The 17,060-nt window shown below is 32.6% G+C and overlaps 1 protein-coding gene across 1 annotated transcript; it reads right to left on the minus strand.

Moving 5' to 3' along the window:
- On the minus strand, positions 1-1,949 carry LOC145630002 (protein PSK SIMULATOR 3-like). Its single transcript, XM_081682243.1, has one exon. The coding sequence runs from the start codon at positions 1,678-1,680 to the stop codon at positions 247-249; it is 1,434 nt and encodes a 477-aa protein (XP_081538369.1). The 5' UTR covers positions 1,681-1,949; the 3' UTR covers positions 1-246.
- Positions 1,950-17,060: the final 15,111 nt, after the last annotated feature.

Genomic DNA, 17,060 nt, shown 5'->3' on the forward strand with positions numbered 1-17,060 from the left:
TACAACAGCAAACTTAAATTTTGTACTATAGAAGTAAGTATTAGAATCAAGTACTACAAACTATACAAATTAAGGGTCAGATTTTTCTTAGAAGACCCTTTGATCGATCTCATCAATCAATGAGATCTCAAAATTCAATCCACCCATTTTTATGAGTTGAATTCTAATTAATAAAGTAATTAACAGCTAAAAATCAATCAAAGCAACCCCTTAGAAAATAACTCAAAATTACAAGTTAATATGGTACTATGATTGTAGATTATTGATAGGAGAACTACTTTTGTTGTTGAAGAAGAAGTTGGAGCATTCTAGCAAGGCTTTTGCATTCATTTCGCGCTCGAATCGCCATATGTAATTCAACCCAACTAGTAATTCTGTAATAGCAGCTTCAGTTTTGTCTTTGTTGGCAAAATGTAGTGTTTGTAACAACAAGACATTGGTTGATTTTGGCATTAGATTTTGTTGTTCGAAGCTTCTTTCATTTTGCCACTTGATCATGTTATGTGCTAATGGACCCAACCAAGTGAGGATTCGCCCGAGGGCGTCCCTCCACTCTGCGGCTAAAACGGGGTCGGTTGCTGAGAACCCGACCCCTTTTAGCCTGGCGCGGAGGGAGGATCTTATGCTATTGGGGAGCATAGCATAAACATCCTCCCTCGCGTCTAACCCCACCAAGTGGGGTGACTTGATCATTTTCTCTAGGACAATGATCAAGTTGGAGTAGTGCAACGCCAAGGCAGCCGCTCCCAACGTAGTTGGGGGTGGCGTCAAGTCCTTGGTTCTAGACTCAAAGAACCCAACTCTATTTCCGGTCTCTGATCCAATTGTGGTTATCCTCTTGTTGAGACGGAGTGGGGTGGATGTTAACGGCCCTGACACATAAGAATTATGATTGCCACTGAGATCCGATGAAGGAAATACAGTGGCCGAAGCAGAGAGACTTCTAGGAAGCGTGCTTGGGTGAGGGTAGTAACTCTGTCCGATCCCGAACACAAACTTAATTCTTGCAAGGACAGTAAATATTAAACGAGCCAAAAGAAGGACAACCGAATCATAACTTCGGTTCCAAAGCGATTTCTCTTTCACGTACTTGATTTCCTGCTTTTGCCACACTACTTTCTGCTGGACCTCTAACGCACCTTCCGGAGGCGTTTTCTTTAAACTATTTTGTATCGAGTTTAGCTCCTCTATCTCCCGGTACAGCGCAGCAGTAGCTGCGATGTACCGGTCTATCCTCCGGACTAACCCTTCTAGGTCCTTCCCGCACAGGGCGGCCCAATTATAATGGTCCCGTCCTGTGCTGGCAAAATCCTCCAAACACTCCGAAAAAGACCGGAGTGTAGGATCCGTAGCACGGTCACTCAACCGTGCTACGGCCTTACAAATAACATGAAGATTCTGAACCATCTCGGCACACGCCAACCCAAGAAGGAAAGACTCGTCGTTAGAGACGATCTTTCGAACTCCTTCGAGGGCGATAGCCTCATTCTTAAGACGGACAATATTCTTATCAGATAAAGATTGGTGTAGCGCAAGAAGCTTAGAAAAAAGACCAGCAATCTCAAAAGCTAAAACGCCAACATTCCTAGATTTTGTTCTAGCAAGTTTTGAAGTTGGATGAATAAGTTTGTGAGAAATTTGTGATTTGAGTCTGCTTAACCAAGTAGTTTCTCTCGCCATTAGGAGGAGAGAGAAAGTAAAGATTTAATGGTATGATTGAGGAAATGAGTTATGGGAGGAGAGCTTATAGAAGAAGATAAGAGGAAGAAGAAATTAAAAGGGGTGATTGATTATTGGAGTGAAGAATGAAGGGGAAAAGGAGATAAATGAGCAAGTGGAAGCTCGTGGGATGTAGTGAAAGCACTAGAAATACAAGTTAAAATTGGAGAGAGAGAGAGGAGAGAGAAAGTAATGAAGACTAAAACTAGAATCCACAAAATGAGAGTATGGTGAATGAATGTATTACATAGAGAAGAGGGAGAATGTGGGAATGGGGAGGGAGTTGGAGTGTTGAACCCACATGTGTGCTGCAATTGGATGGGGGTAACTTTGTCCTTTTGTGGGGCTTCGATTTTCCAAATCGCTTTTTATTTAGATATTACCTCTGATTCGTATTATATGCAATTTGGAAATTTTTTATGTCTCACACATAATACATCAAAATTGCATATAATATAAATCGGATGTAGTATATATCTTCCGTTCTCAAATAAAAGTTTCATTTATCTTTAATTAAAGATAATATTATTTGAGGTTGAACTAATAGAAGGTGATTATATTATTTTAAAAGTGAATACTATAGGGGAAATAATGGAAGAAGATGGAAGTTTTGGGTGAAAATAGACTTTTAAAATTAAATTAAAAGAATTTGTTTGGGGTTTTTTTGTAAGATGTGTTATGGAGTAGTAATCACTAATTAGTAATCAGCTTTAAGAAGAGAGCGTGGAGTTTAGATAATCATGTCTTTTCATTTGCTTCAAAAATCAAAACCATTAACATTGGAAGTATTTTTAATATGCTGAATTGCTGGTGAGGGCCTGAGTTGAGGCTAAAGACGCAACCTTTTGGCACTAATTGCATGACCCAATGTGGTATTCATATACAAGTATAATACGTATGTGTTAGGTGATTGAGATGTAGGTGTTGTTTGATTATCGATTATTATTATAGTTTGACTTGTTTAATTAATTGGCGAATGTTTTTTTTATTTAAAAAGATGTTTAATGAAATTTATTGATGGGTTAAATAATACTCAGTAGTATTTTTTATAAAACAACAAAAATCTCAATAATATAATATAAACGTTTCATAATTTATTACGTTTTCAGTTTAATTGTTAGACTAGCTAGTAGCTTTAAAATCATCTAAAAAGTCATTTTGAACATATTTTTGAGTCATTTAGAGTTTTTTAACGCTTAAAATAGTTCTAAACAAAAGCCAACAATCGATCAGAAAGCTAAGAAGGAACGATCACCAAAAACGACCATAGTGTAATCATATGAAACTTATTATATCTCATCTAGACAATCTAGTATGTATCTCAAATTCATAAAAGTTAATAGTTGACGTAATAGGAATATGATGAAATTGAAAGGCTACCTACTAATGTATCACCTTAGTGTTGAAGAAGTTTACCTTAATAATTAGCCAGTAGTTCAAATGGACTGAATATAATCAAGAACCGAGAGTTGTAAACAAGAAGTTTGGTGTTTCTCTGCTTTGATGGAGTAAAATTTCAAAATTCAATGATGCATGGTCAAACAAAAGATCAATTATTCATCAAAGACTTGTTGAAGCATCAAAAAAATCTCAAATTGTAGCTAAGAAATGATTGAAAAGCCATATCATGTGCATATATAAGCTGCATTTAACCAGACTTTCGTGTCTATATTGGTTCATGCATTCACTTAATTAGCTTGTCATATTCTAAAATGCTCATCTATTACCTAGTACCTACAAACTAAAGGGATATTGTTTGAAGTTTGAACTCAATTACTCAATTATATGGTATTTGTTTGGTATATAATGTCTTGGGTCACTTGGTAATATAATTAAAGATTACTATCTCATTTCTTAGAGATTTGGAGTTCGAATATTGCTAAGTGATGAGGATGCTTGAGATTATTAGGAATAGATAATCTCCTTACCTTTTCGACAATATGTTCCTAATGAAATCCGTAAGAACTTGGGAGGCCTTTAAAATAATAGAATCCATATAAATTGTTTCGTAACTAGCCTCTTAGCTTGACATTGACTCTAGGGCTTCACAAGCCTTTATGTGACTAACTAGTGGGTATTCAGGTCTTCAAACAATATTATAAGACCGTAGGATGCACCCTGCTATTACTAGTTTTTGGCATTAAAATCCTTGAAAAAATCTTCAAAAATGGTCTGATTTCTTGAATTATATCCTTTAATTTTCTATTAATATCTTCCAAGATCTGATCTCCAGACCAAGAAGACAAACATGTACTTTCAACAACCTTGCAAGTTAGCAAATTTAACAACAAAATAAATGACATGTAAAGAAGAAATGGCATGTAAAAGATAATTGTTGAAAAAAGAGAGTTCAAAACGCATGAACTGATGATCAAATTGGGAAACTAAGAGAAGTAGTAATAATACTAGTGTTGTCTTTGAGTTGCATGATATAAATGATAGCTTATGCTCCTGGGTAGGCTGCAAACTTTACAAAATGTCATGATAATTTCATAAAATTGGACACATTGCATGCTTTTATTTTTATTTTATTGTATAGAAAAATAATTTACAAGAGTGGTCCAAAATTTTCATGTCTTTGATATGTCTCCTCATGCGCCATACCCATGTTCTTCTATTTGATTGGCATCATGCATGGTTTTCTCTCTCTCTATGTTAGTGTGTGGTCAAACAATCAAGTAATCTAACTACCCATTTGCATTTGTAAATAAGTAAACGAAAATGACATATACAATCTTCACAAGGGTTCTAATAAATAAGAAGCGAAATCACATGTATGTTGGTTGATTAAGTATTAATAGATCGGCAAGTGATTCTGTTATACGTTTAATTATATAGTAGTATATAATATCATATCCGTTATAAAATGTATTTATTGTTTAATTTTTATTTTAAGAGTCGTATATATAATAAATTTAAAGTAAATTTTTTTGTAGTAAAGGGGTAAATAATTAGCAAGATTAATAATGATTAAAGTAGGTGAGCTCTTTTGTTTTGGAATAATCTGGCAATCAGTATCATATCGCCTGCGCATGTGCAAAGTGACATAATTAATTCGCCAATACTTATTTAACAGTAAATATTAGAAACAATATGAAATGGGTCTGGGTAACCCGAACAAGGAGGAGGAGAGTTTGGTCCACAAACTAGGCTTTGGAGCTTCCATACTAAAACCAATTGGCAATAGTAGGAGGTACTCCTCTACCTTATAAAGTGAAACCATCTCTCCTCTTTCTCTAATATGGGACACTCATAAGTGGGCTACAATGGGTTTCAACACTCCTCCTCACTTATGAGTGTCCTTAGAACTTCAGAGCTAACTGGATAAGGCCAAATCAATAATCCTGTTAGGGGCTGGACATCCTGTCGAGGTAAACCCTTATCCAGTAGCGATTAAATACCCAGTTTAGAAGAGACCCACAACCTGTGCTCTGATACCATGTTAAATTTAGAAACAATATGAAATAGGCCTGGGTAACCCGAACAAGGAGGAGGAGAGTTTGGTCCACAAACTAGGCTTTGGAGCTTCCATACTAAAACCAATTGGCAATAGTAAGAGGTACTCCTCTACCTTATAAAGTGAAATCATCTCTCCTTTTTCTCCAATGTGAGACACTCATAAGTGGGCTACAATGGGTTTCAACATATAGTCCTTGAACAAGGAGTAATCATATGAAATTTCACTATTTCACATAGAACAATTGTTTGTACAAGTAGAATTTGTTATAGAGTGTACCGTACATCCAACTAACCCAGGCCAACGTTAGTTTTTGCTATTCATCTATATCTATATTATTATTAAAACTCCAAGACAAGGAGTGCCATTTTGCCATTTGTCAATTCTTTTTTGTCATTTCGTCACATCACTTTAAATATTTTGCCACGTCACTTTTGCAATTGTAGTATTGTATCTAAATAATGTGTTTGATAATAATGATGACTTTAAATTTTTTGCCACGTCACCTTATAATAATGATCAATCAAATATTGATTCTAAATTTAAAGAAAGAGAAGATGTTACTTGCAAACCAATAGGCTAGCCATTATTAGTATTTAGTTTGGTCACAATTGATAAGATGAATAATTAAAATGTTTTAAAATTGCTTTGACCCATTTAATTTGTAAAATATGTAATCGATATGTATTCAATATATTTATCCCTATAAATTAACTATCTAAGGAAATGATATACTAAATGGTCTAAACCTCTTGGAGAAACATTTTACTAGGCCAGTATTGAGCTAGGTAAGTATTTGTTTACTCTACCTACCTTGGAATGCAATGGATATATTTTGCATACTTAACTCATATTTTTACACTTTTAATAAATCACCCCAAATTAATTATGGGCTATATATGTTTTAAGCAATAAGTAGCATTTTGGTTCAATGATTGTGTAATATGTAAGAATTGCTATATTTTAATATGAGATTTCATTGGTTGATTTTCTTTATAGTTCACTCAAAGCTCTAAAAGTTAGTGCGTGTAAAAATTTTCATTATTCACTACCTATGCTCGGTGGTTGAATATTGGTTTGATGATCCATTCGTGCATCCAATTTGAAAACAATACTACGGGGTACATTTTTTTAAAAAGGATATAATCCATGTAATTATTTGTCATGTACGTAATTGAATATGAAGAAGATAAACAAGCCCGGGGCATTGCCCGGGTCACTAACTAGTTTGATGATTAAATAGAATATAATCATCAAAATAAGAACAAAATACTCATTGGTATATGGTGCATCCATGTATATATAACAATCTCTCTTGTACAAGTACAACCATATTACGGAGTAAGTTTAAATCAGGGTATAGTGATAAAAATGGCATTTGTAACTTTTTAACCGGATCAATTATGAATAGTAATTAGTTTATAGTTTAAAATTCTTCTACTTATAATAATATAAACTAACGGTCAAATGTAATTATGTTTATTTATGTACTCCATGATAATACAGTACTCCGTAATGTATTACTAGGATTATAATTAGACAGTGATATAATTAGTTCGAAAGAGGCTGTCCAATTTGTTTACAAAAGAGAATTAAACAAAGAATTTACTACTAGTTAACAGCTGTTAAAATAAGATAAATTAAGAAAACCCCCTAAAAAAGGCAAGAAAAGAGAGGATCCTTGTAAGTGAAATTAACCTTTTGCCTACCAATGGAAAGGCAGTAAAGTTGTGAATTTGTCCACTTGTCGGATCAGGAATGACATCCATTTTCATTTTTTTTTAATCTTGCCTTGAGTGCTTCGTGCTTGTGCTCCCATTCGGTTTTTTTTTTTTTTTAAAAAAAATAATAATAATTTAAGAACATTTGACATTATTTAGACTAATGGAAAATAAAAATATAAAATCCATTTTATTTCTTAATTAAATCCAAAGAACTACGAATACATCTTTAAATGGACAAAAATGGCCTAAAAGGCTAAAAATGGACAATATAAACAAAGTACAAAGTATTAACATATATATAAGTGTTATGGTCATGAAAGAATTTCTAAAATAGTTTCGTATACATTATTATGATGACTTAAAAACCAACTTTGAATCCCTTATAATTTTGTAAAGATTTAGCTAGGTATAGTAATCTACTATTCACAAAACTACATAAATGTTGGAATTATCAATAAGTGTATGTATCATACATATAATATTACTCGTAACAGTTTAACACATACTCGTACATACTCAAAAAGTGTGACGCAAGCAATATTTATACTTATTGTCCCGAAAGGTACAACTTGTAATGTGGAAGAATGTAATGTACTGAGTACAAGTAGTGTATCAGTCCCTTTGACCCATGCATCGCCACTATATAAGTTTTTCATATCAATGAAATTCTTAAGGCGGAGACAACGGGATATGCAAGTAGATGTAATAAGAAGGTTAAAAAGGCATTTTCAACAATCCAAATGCATCTTGTTCTTGAGAATCTATAATAGTCGACATTGCATACATTATTTCGACGAGATCTCTTTCAATAATTTTTGGGAAAAGAAGCCTTACAACAATTTTAATTTAATCCTTTAGTCTATATATTTTTTTGCATCGGTGTCCTCTTGACATTGGTCAACATTTCATTAACTAAATTCGCTGTTTACTATTTTTATTATTATTATTGAGAATAAAATTTGTTCTTGTTATTAATAGTTTATCAGATGGAGTTTTAAAACACGCACTATAATTTTTATAGATTAAAATAATTTTGGAATTTTCGATAGATCGTTTATATAATTAACACTAACAGCTACAAAATGTTAAAGAAATGTGGTATAAAATAAATTGAATTGATTAAGACGGTTAATAATTTATTGTCTTTTTCATCCAAGTACAAAGAACTAATATGCTTATTCGGGTTACGACGAAACTAGTAATCTTAGAAATAAGATCATTTGTAACTACTTTGATTTCGGTGATCCGTATTATCATCAAATCAAGAAAGATTCAGCATCTCGTTTTGTTTAAATAAATCTATAATTCATATAGACTTCTATTCAACACTATTTTTCAATCTTATCTTGCATGAGCTTATGAGCCAGGAAGCATTGCGTATAGTGTATGTTCTAAAGCATTGGCTAATAATCCTTTTTTTATTTTTATTTTTTTTTTTCTAAACACCACCATAAGATTACTAACATAACGTACGAAAGGATGAATGGTTGCTAACATGTATTAATTTAACGAAGATTATGACATACCACGTACTTAGCTATGAACCATTCTTTGCTTGTTAGAGATATCGGAAAATATATGTGTGATATATTTTCTGTAGATATCATTAAAGGAATAATATATTTAGGTTTATTTTATGTTAAAATATGATTTAGTGAATATATCATTAAGATATATGGTATATGTTTTAGGAAGATTGTTTCCTATCTTATGAGTTATGAGCTTAGGTTTTGTATAAATACTTAACCTATTGATGAATAATAATCAAGCTATTATATTTTTCGATATCTCTAACATTGCTCTATCTTATATACGTGTGGTTTGACATGTAGATCATTTTTTTGGGGTTGTTTTAAAGAGCTACAAGGGTAGATGGTGAGAATCGGTCGCATGATATTCTGAAATCGAGAAGAAAGCTCTAATCACTTGAGTTATCCCTCACTCTCATATAGAATAATTATAGTATCATCATTTACATTGATTTTGTTAAGAAATATTCCAATTATTGCAATTTTGAAAACATTCATTAAATTGAATATAACATTACCCTATATGATAACTTTTTTTTTTCCACATACAAATTAAAGCTTTGATTAAAAAAAAGTGCGTGTTATGAAATATTTGTGGATGCCCATTATATTTCTGTATTCTCTAGAATATTCTAGATTTAGGATTTAGTGTTCTTCAAGAAAACCCTAACTATTGTACATGTATATATATCCCTTCCTCAGTGGATTTATGGACTGATTGATTCTCTCTCCAATTTCTCTCTCGTTTTCTTTATTTCACAACACGTTATCAGTACCACTAGTAAAGTGTGGCGAAATAAAAGACACTGAGGCAGAGAAGAGGGGGGTTGTAGAGTGGTCGTAAAGGCTGGGAAGGCGGCAGTGCCGTGGTGTTGGGAAATGGAGCGGGGGGGATTTGGGGATTTTAATCGGGTTTTGTATGTTGGCTTGGAATAGTAGAGTGATGGGTTTTTTTTTAACAGTTTAGACATCCCATATTACCATCATTACGCGTTTTTCTAGGTTTAGGGTTGTTTTTTACCATGAATGTGTCAATTGACCCTGAAACAGGGTGATTGAGGAATAGTTTATGTTAATTGATGATTGAATAAGAGGTAAGAGTGATACTTATAGATTACAAACATGAATACTAGTATGATTATTATCCATATTCTATCAATCAATACATCACATCGCATCGAATTAATCAACACACATGTGAATAGTAATATGATTATCCGTAGCTACATCATAACATGTGTTCTTTTCCAATTCCAAGCCATAGTGTCAAGTCAAATCACACGAAAATTATGATTACATGACACCATGAATTTTCCTTATATGAGATTATTTTATTCTTATTAGATTACTATTGTCAAGGCACATCATATTATGACAACACATTATTATAAATAGGAAAAATTGTCAGGAACTACATGCTAAATAGGAGTATTTGGAAACAACTACCCACAAAAAAAATTTATCAAAAAAACTACCCCCTAAATTTAAAAAGTTAGAGTAGCACTACCCATTTACATTTTTCGACGAGAAAGTCCGGCGTGTGGGGCTCACTTTTTCAAATTTTCTTCTGAAAATTCCTAATTGAAAAAGTGAAAACAAGTAGGGTATGCAATTCATAGGTAATTCTTCTCTTTTAATCCATTAATTATGAATTTTGATGTTACGGTGTAACGATTAGAAAAATTAGGGTTCTTAGAAATAGGGGATAATTTGAAATTGGTTGAATTTATTGCTTTTAATTCAAATTGGTTATCTTAAGGTTACGAATTAAGGTCCAATTTGTCATTGCATTGTGTCTTTTCAGAGAAAAATTGAAAAAGTGGGCCCATGCGCCGGACACTCTCGCCGAAAAATGCAAATGGGTAGTGCTACCCTAACTTTTTAAATTTAGGGGGTAGTTTTTTTGATAAAATTTTTTAGTGGGTAGTTGTTTCCAAATACCCCTATTAACCGTGTAGTTCCTGACAAATTTTCCTTATAAATATAATTACATATGACATAATTTTACTTATATGTCATCATTATCATTATTGTCAAGTCACATCAATTAAATATACTTTTATGATATAATTATAGATCAAATCATATCACATCATTATACTTATATGACAATTCAAAATTTTATGACTTTCAAAATAGAAACATAACTCATTCTTAGTATTTTATAGACATCTTTATAGGTGTGTTATGATTTCAAACTCCTTATATGACCCTAGAAGTCACCCCATGCATTCACTTCATTTTTTGAAAAACGTCAAAAATTGACCCGAAATCGTGTATAGCCTTCAATTTTGGACAATTTTTCACTATTTCGGAAACGGAAACAAAAATTACCGAGATGCTTCCCATGGACCCTTATACACCCCGGGAGTCCATTTGGGTGGGTAAAACCATCCAATATGCCTTCAAACTGTCAATTTACCTGTTTACATCTTGCACCGATTTCATAAACTCGAGGCTACCACGGACACTTATGACAACATATAATGATCATATATGGTTCAAAATTAAATTATATGACTACGGGATGTATTCCCTAGTATCTCAAGACTTTTCAACTCTGGGTCCCGAAATCTCCGAAATTGGCCAAAAAACGTGTATTATAGCCTTCAATTTTGATAATTTTTGATTTTTTTTTCCCTGGAAAAAAAAATTGTCGAGAAGCTACCTATAGACCCTAATATCCTGCGGGAGTCTAATTGGGTGGGTGGAACCATGCATCCAATTTGCTTTTAAGCATCCAATTTAACCCATTTTTGTACGCGCCTCTTGTATTGGCAATAAGATTCCATGGGGCCATTATGTAGCCGACTTATGGTCGTATATGGGACCAAACAATATCATATGACCCTGGGATGCATCTCGTATAATTTCTTGAATTTCTGACACCGGGTCCCGTCACCTCCTTAATTGCTCCAATTTTGTGTATTATAGCCTTCAAATTTGGCTTCCGTACTTTTTTTTTCACCCGGTAAGATTATACATTCATGTACTTCCATGGGTTCTCAAAGGGCCTTGGGAGTCATGGATAATGCCCAGAACCATCTCATTCGTCCTTAATAATCATGTGTTAAGGTAACGACGACATACCCTCAAACGACCAAACTAGTTGTTTGTATGCCTTGTTCTTGGGCGCACATATCTTGTGCACATGCCACACACTCCCTTGCTTTATCTTATACCCCAACACTTAGGTCATGTGACTTCTCTCAATCCTGTACTTAGCATTTTCTAGTTTATAAGAAGAATCGCTAACCTCGTTTTCCAATATACGTAGTATAAGTGTTTTTAGGGAATAGGGTGGGGGGGGGGAGTGAAATAGTCTTTGTGGAGGCGGATGTACTAAGCATGGTACATCCGGATTTTTTATTAAAAAAAATGGAATAAATATCTAGTTGTTTTGTAAAGAACTTATAGCTGTTTTGTAAGAACGTATAGATATTTTACAAAGAACATCCAGTTTAACGTTCTTTTTGTATATCTAGGAAACATCCATAGTATTATAAAGAACATGATAATATTATGTAATGAACATTATTTATATCCACCCACCATAATATAAAGACAAATTTTAAATAACATTTCATAGTGAACAATTAATATTATTTACAAATAAAAATACACTACACTAACAATCAAATAACACGAAAGAAGTAACATTTAATGGTGTGTTCTTTATAGAATAGTGTCATGTTCATTGTTATTAATAGCTTTATGTTCTTTTTGTATATCTCTTATGTTCTTTTATCGCGTTCATTACATATTAAAAATATGCTCTTTTCACTTTAGACATATGTTCTTTACAATTATATACCATGTTATTTTCATTTTAATTGAATGTTCCTTATATTTCTATATTGTAGAATATTTTTCTTGGGCTTTTTTTTTTTTATTTTTTTATTTTTTTAACGTATGTACCATGCGAATGGTACATCTGCCTCCACGAACCACTGATTGGGATGGGGAGGGCCAATTAAAAAATTTCAAAGTAAAAGAATATATTTCATGTTTGTAATCATACTACTATTAATCTTCAGTTTGACACTTTTTTTTTACATAAAGTATTTTTTGTGGGCCACAAAAATGAAAAAGGCTGTAATTGGAAAAACAGGAAAAGTTGCTAAAACAGTCTTAGAAGATGGGGAAAAAGACTTGGAATGGTAGAGTGATGGTTTTTTTTTAACCATTTAGTACATCCCATATTACCATTATTGCGCGTTTTTCTAGGTTTGGAGTTGTTTTTACCCTGAATGTGCCAATTGATCCCGGAAATAAAAATTGACGAAATATTTATCATGGTCCCTAATACCCTCTGGAGGTCTAATTGGGTGGGTGGAACCATCCAATTTGCCTTTAAACGACAAATTTACCGATTTACAACTTGCACTGACTTCATTAACTCAAGTCTACCACGAACATTTGTGACAACATATAATAATCATATATGGTTACAAACGGCATTTAAGACACTAAGATGTATTCCCTGTAATTTCAAGACTTTTCAATACCGAGTCCCGAAACCTTCAAAATTTCGCAAAATGCGTGGCTATTAGTCTTCAATTTTGTAATTTTTTGACTTTTTTCGCTCAGAAATAATATTTTCCAAAATGTTTACCATGGTCCCTAATACTCTCCGAGAGTCCAATTGGCTGGGTGGAACCATCCAATTTGACTTTAAACGACCAATTTACTAGTTTACAAATTGCACCGATTTCATTAACTCAAGCCTACCACGAACATTAATGACAACATAAAATGATCATATATGGTTCCAAACGGCATTATATGACCCCGAGATGTATCCCATAAAATCTCAAGGATTTTCGATACCGTGCCTCAAAACCTCCAAAATTTCTCAAAAAGCGTGGATATTAGCCTTCAATTGGAATTTTTTGACTTTTTTTCGCCTGTAAATAAAAATTGCGAAATGTTTACCATGGTCCCTAATACAATTCGGGAGTCCAATTAGGTGGGTGGAATCATCCATTTTGCCTTTGAATGACGAATTTACCGGTTTACAACTTACACCGAATTCATTAATTCAAGCTACCACGAACATTTATGACAACATATAATGATCATTTATGGTTTAAAACAGTATTATATGACCCTGAGATGTATCCCCTAAAATCTCAAAACTTTTCAACACCGGGCCCCGAAACCTAAAAAAATTCTTTAAAAGCATGGATATTAGCCTTCAATTTTTGAATATTTTAACTTTTTTTTTCCCCGAAAATAAAAATTTTCGAAATATTTACCACGGTTCCTAATACCCTCCGGTAGTCCAATTGGGTAGGTGGAACCATCCAATTTGCCTTTAAACGACAAATTTACTGGTTTAAACCTTGAACCGATTTCATTAACTCGAGCCTACCACGAACATTTATGACAACATATAATGATCATTTATTGTTCCAAACAGCATTATATGACCCCGAGATGTATCCTCTATAATCTCATTTCTTTTTGAAACCGGGCCATGAAACCTTCGAAATTTATAAAAAAGCATGGATATTAGCCTTGAATTTTTAAATTTTTTGACTTTTTTCGCTCGAAAATAAAAATTGCCGAAATGTTTACCGTGGTCCATAATAATTTCCCGGAGTCCATTTGGGTAGGTGGAACCATCCAATTTGCCTTTAAACGACCAATTTATCGATTTACAACTTACACCGATTTCATTAATTAAAGCCTACCACGAACATTTATGACAACAACTAATGATCATATATGGTTCCAAACGGCATTATATGACCCCGAGATGTATCCCGTAAAATCTTCAGGCTTTTCGACAACGGGACCTGAAACCTCCAAAATTTCTCAAAAAGCGTGGATATTAGCCTTCGATTTTAGAAATTTTTACTTTTTTTCGCCTGGAAATAAAAATTGACGAAATATTTACCATGGTCCCTAATACCCTTAGGGAGTCACATTGGGTGGGTGGAACTATCCAATTTGCCTTTAAACGACAAATTTACCGCTTTACAACCTGCACTGATTTCATTAACTCAAGACTACCACGAACATTTGTGACAACATATAATAATCATATATGGTTACAAACGGCATTATATGACACCAAGATGTATTTCCTGGAATTTCAAAACTTTTCAACACCGAGTCCCGAAACCTTCAAAATTTCGCAAAATGTGTGGCTATTAGTCTTTAATTTTGTAATTTTTTTACTTTTTTCGCTCGGAAATAATATTTTCCAAAATGTTTACCACGGTCCTTAATACTCTCGGAGAGTCCAATTGACTGGGTGGAACCATCCAATTTGTCTTTAAACGGACAATTTACTAGTTTACAACTTGCACCGATTTCACTAACTCAAGCCTACCACGAACATTAATGACAACATAAAATGATCATATATGGTTCCAAACGGCATTATATGACCCGAGATGTATCCCCTAATATCTCAAGGATTTTCGATACCGTGCCTCGAAACCTCCAAAATTTCTCAAAAAACGTGGATATTAGCCTTTAATTTTGGAATTTTTTGACTTACTGCCTCGTTTTTAGGCATACTTGAAACAATTTTTGATAATAGATATCAAATGGGGAATGTTATGAAATATTTGTGGATGTCCATTATATTTCTGTATTCCTTAGAATATTCTAGATCTAAGGTTTAGTGTTCTCCAAGAAAACCCTAACTCTATATATATATATATATATATATATTTATATATATATATCCCTTACTCAATGGAATTATGAACTGATTGATTCTCTCTCCAATTTCTCTCTCATTCTCTTTATTTCACAACAGTGTGGAGTTTTTTTTTTTTTTTTTTTTTTTTTTTTTTTTAAGGCCAGTGTGGAGTAATTGCCTAATTGGTAACATTAACATATCTAATTCTAACAGAATAAGTAACTAAAGTAGGAATATAAGAGGGAATAAAAATAAAAAAATAAAGTCAAATCAAGAAACACATGTTATATGATGTGTAGACATCATATCATTTGACTTATATTATTTTTGGTACAAATCTCATTTGACTTATTAGAATTGGCTAGATTGCATGTATATAGCCATATAAAATTGTAAATAGGCCAATAATCATACATTATGGTGCTTTATGAATAGACCGACCAATAACCATGATCAACTTTTACTAAGTTGCCACATAATATGAGCTTGTAATTCAACATAAAATCATCATAACTCTTAAGAAAATTTATGAATAATTGACGGTTGCCACGACAACAATTCCATTAAGTCACGATTTTCATCTCTAAAATCTAACTAATAGAGATAAATCCAATAAATAAGTGCCAAAATTAAGTCAAAAAGAAGATAGTGTTGGGTAAAATATGAATATGATTGATAGAAATGGTAGATTATCAATTGGAAATGTATGGTGAAGAAAATTTCTCAATTAAAGTTGTCTATATATTGTTGTGCCCTAGCATATAATGTGGTACTACTAATACTACTATACCAACTATATTCTATAATTATATTTGAGCCCACTAACTTCATAAATGGTTGTCTACAATTTCTTAACTTGCACGGTGCATAAATATAACATTGATTTTTCACATTAGGTAAAAATTAAAAAGAAAGACGACTTCCTTTTTTTTTTTCTTCCGTATGTCAAACAAAGTAGCTCAATCATGCCGTTGTAATAAAAAGTTTTTATTGTTCACTATGTATTTGAATATTTCTACCATAAACTCAAATACAAATGATATTCTGTATAAAGCTTCTATTATACACCCGGACATACATACATTCAGACAATCGGTGATGTACTTTGTATTAGACTAGGGCAATATAAGGTATTGACCTTAAAACAGACAAGAGGCAGGCAAATAGTGGGCAGAGTGGAAAAACACAAAAAACACAAAAAAAAAAAAAAAAAAAAAAAAAAAAAAGAAAAAAAAGAAAAAAAAAAAAAGGGAAATAATGTTTGACCCGAAAATGTAGCTGAAACCTCCACTTGAAATAGGTTGAATATGAAATGGATGTGAGCTTTTATACCACTAATAATATTATCTGAATTCTTTCTGAAATTGTAAGAAATTAAGGGGGGACTTCACTGCATTAATGTGCATGTTACCTGCATTCTTTAGGGACACTGTTCGACAATTCACTCACATCCACTCCTTCGTTTTTGATTAATGCATTTATTTGTGTTTTTAATTTTTGTAAAAACATGTTCGACTTCAATTCAAGTCTCCTGAATCTTGATCCGATTTGTATCTTTTTCGTATTTGCTCCTATCATATTCTGTATCATTAATATCATGACTACCACATTATATAAGTAGCCCGTCTATCTTAGAGATTTAGAGGTCACATGAACATTTATATCTAAAATTAAATATATTATGTATCAATAAAATATTGTCAATAGTGTCATTTTACAATACATTGTATACGAAGTATATTTATTATAACTTGGGCTAATTAACTAAGCTCTTAAACCAAACTGAAATAACTAGCTGAAACATTCTATTTATTGATAAAAAAGTTATGTGCGAAATATTATGATCCTTTATAGTTTATACTATGTGTATCAATATTTATCTTTGGTGTTTTTTCAAAAGAAAAATATATATTTTTGGTATAGATTATAGAACTATAGATGTTGCATAAAATTCATCCTAAAAATTAAATTCC

This window comes from Chenopodium album, chromosome 5 (assembly GCF_948465745.1).
Source record: "Chenopodium album chromosome 5, dcCheAlbu1.1, whole genome shotgun sequence".
Lineage (NCBI taxonomy): Eukaryota > Viridiplantae > Streptophyta > Magnoliopsida > Caryophyllales > Amaranthaceae > Chenopodium > Chenopodium album.

Bases quoted from the DNA above. Each gene is read 5' to 3' on its own strand.
- LOC145630002 (XM_081682243.1), bottom strand. From the start codon at position 1,680: ATGGCGAGAGAAACTACTTGGTTAAGCAGACTCAAATCACAAATTTCT.